This window comes from Pseudomyrmex gracilis, unplaced genomic scaffold (genome assembly GCF_002006095.1).
Source record: "Pseudomyrmex gracilis isolate BER0280 unplaced genomic scaffold, ASM200609v1 scaffold_1334, whole genome shotgun sequence".
Lineage (NCBI taxonomy): Eukaryota > Metazoa > Arthropoda > Insecta > Hymenoptera > Formicidae > Pseudomyrmex > Pseudomyrmex gracilis.
In genome coordinates this window covers 30,209-32,433 of record NW_018021918.1, presented here as the reverse complement: position 1 = coordinate 32,433, position 2,225 = coordinate 30,209, and the positions used below count along the sequence as shown (strand labels likewise).

Here is a 2,225-nt window from a genome sequence, read left to right as displayed (position 1 = left end):
AGTCGTTACTTAGATATTGCCTTGAGAAAATCTTCCCACTTCTATTTTGCATGAATCTCGCGTATAATAGGCACGGTGTGCTCGCGCAGTTCGAGCGCAACTTCGTTGCGCGTGAAACTTGGCGCGAGGCACTACCGTGCCTCTTGATTAAAGTTGAACAATTCTGCAAACGCTTTATAAAATTTTTGACTTGTCTATAAAAATAAACGTCACACGATTGACATAAAGATATGCACTTATTTATCCGCTGTTTATGAACACAATTAGCAATTAATAATAATCTATTTATTTTTACTGTATTTTTTAGATCACAGAATTTTTATGCAAAAAATGCACTTTTATAATATGCAATAAATAAAAAAACGTTACTTACATTTAGAATAAACAAATTACTCACATTTAGATTATATTGTAGAAGTTTGAAGAGAAAAAAAAAGTACATTGATTTGCTGCCTATGCACGAACAAAATATACATGGTGTCGGGAAATGAGTTTATTTATAAAACTTTTTTTGTTCAACGTTGTAACAAACAACGAGCGATGGCTAAAACTTGATTGCTGTTCAGGGAGATGTCCTTGACAACATATGTCAAGATCATTGACCTCTAAACATGCTCCGATTGTATAAATAGTTACTTAAATTGTTTATTTGTTTCAGCATTGTGATGTTTTATATTTATTTAGTTTTGATCGTAAAATGTAAAATGTAAAAAGGTAAAATTAATTTGATATGTTGACAGATAGACCATTATAAAAGCACTGAAAAGTTAAAACAAATGGAAATTTTTGATTATAAAAAACGTCTGACGGAAGCTGAAATAAAATATCAGCAGCAGCAAAGTTTATTTGATACTATTCATGCGGAGCGAAATCTATGCAGTAAGAGCCTCGTTGAAGCGCAAGAAGAACTACGAGAGTTGAAAAACAAACTAAAGATTATAGACCACCAGATTGAGCAAATGAAAGAGGACATAACAACAAAAGAAGCTAGTCTTATCAAGAAAGAATTTTGTGAGTTGTGCTAATTAAAAATCTCAAAAAATATGTTGTTCGTTTTAGTTACTCGCTTTAATATATGGATCTGCACACATTGCGCATGCGATCAAATTATAAAATACGCAAATCACTTCCTTAATTTGTCACTGATTTTCTTGTTCATTTTTGTTATCGTTAATTTTTTGAAAGTTTATAGTGAACTTGTTATTATGTGCTTGCTTTTTTGCTTCAATAAAATTTTGTTCTTTTTTATTGTGTTGTACGACGTAGTATAAGGCGACATACTACTCCGTTATTAAATTACTATTTTGGTAATTATTGTATTATTGTATTATTGTGGTCGTGATTCTTATAAGTGTAATTATTATAATATATATTATCGTTCTTATGTAGATATTGTTAGTAACCTTTTAAGCTTTACGCGTCATTATAGTGGTTTCCTGCTAGGTAATCTTCCATAACAAATCGTCATTATAGTGACTTTCTGTTAAGCGACGTTTTAGAACAAATACTATTATAGTGACTCTCTTCTTTATCTCGCATTGAAGTCGTATACAATATTATTACAATAAAGGAATCTTTTTGTGTTTGTTATTAATATCGTTAATTCGTATTTCGCGGCAGAGCTGTACAGATATATAACCACGGTTAGTTCAGCCATAGCAAAAGAGTTAATTGAGTTAGTGAAATGCGAGTTAAGCATATTTTTTTAAAAGCTCTGCGACTGAAATCAGATGTCCAGTCAGCAGAGGCGAGCTGCTACCCGAAAACACGTCCGAGGACTAGGGTCGAAAGTTGTATGAACGAAAAGACGCAGTGATCAACATCGTACTTTTCGGAAGAGAGTCACATAGTTCTAAAACAAGGTAAAAAAAGGCGCCAAGTACTATTGACAGCTCACAAGAATTCGCTCTAGCCACAAGCTAACAAACGCGAGAGGCAAGGGGAATCGTCCGTCCGCTCCACCCAATCTCTTCTATTACTATTGACAGTTCACAAGAATTCGCTCTACCCACAAGCTAACAGACGCGAGGAGCAAGGGGAATCGTCCGTCCGCTCCATTCAATCTCTTCTATTAGGTGAACACGTATATATGTATATATATACACGTATAATTTACGCACAACACCTAGCGAACGGCTCTCATGACCGAATTTACATATATTTATTAGTTTGGAAAACTTCAGAGCCTTAAAAGATTCTTTAATTGTTTAAAATCACGCTGGAGG

General features: G+C 33.7%; 1 protein-coding gene across 1 annotated transcript in view; it reads left to right on the top strand.

Annotated features, from left to right (window-relative positions):
- Positions 1-740: 740 nt before the first annotated feature.
- LOC109862074 (cilia- and flagella-associated protein 58-like) overlaps positions 741-2,225 on the top strand; it is a gene marked incomplete at both ends in the record, with an annotated part of 27,740 nt that continues 26,255 nt past the window's right edge. Inside the window, one exon of the mRNA XM_020441971.1 lies at positions 741-1,011. Within this exon, the coding sequence (XP_020297560.1) occupies positions 741-1,011 (271 nt within the window). The remainder of the gene's footprint in view (positions 1,012-2,225) is intronic.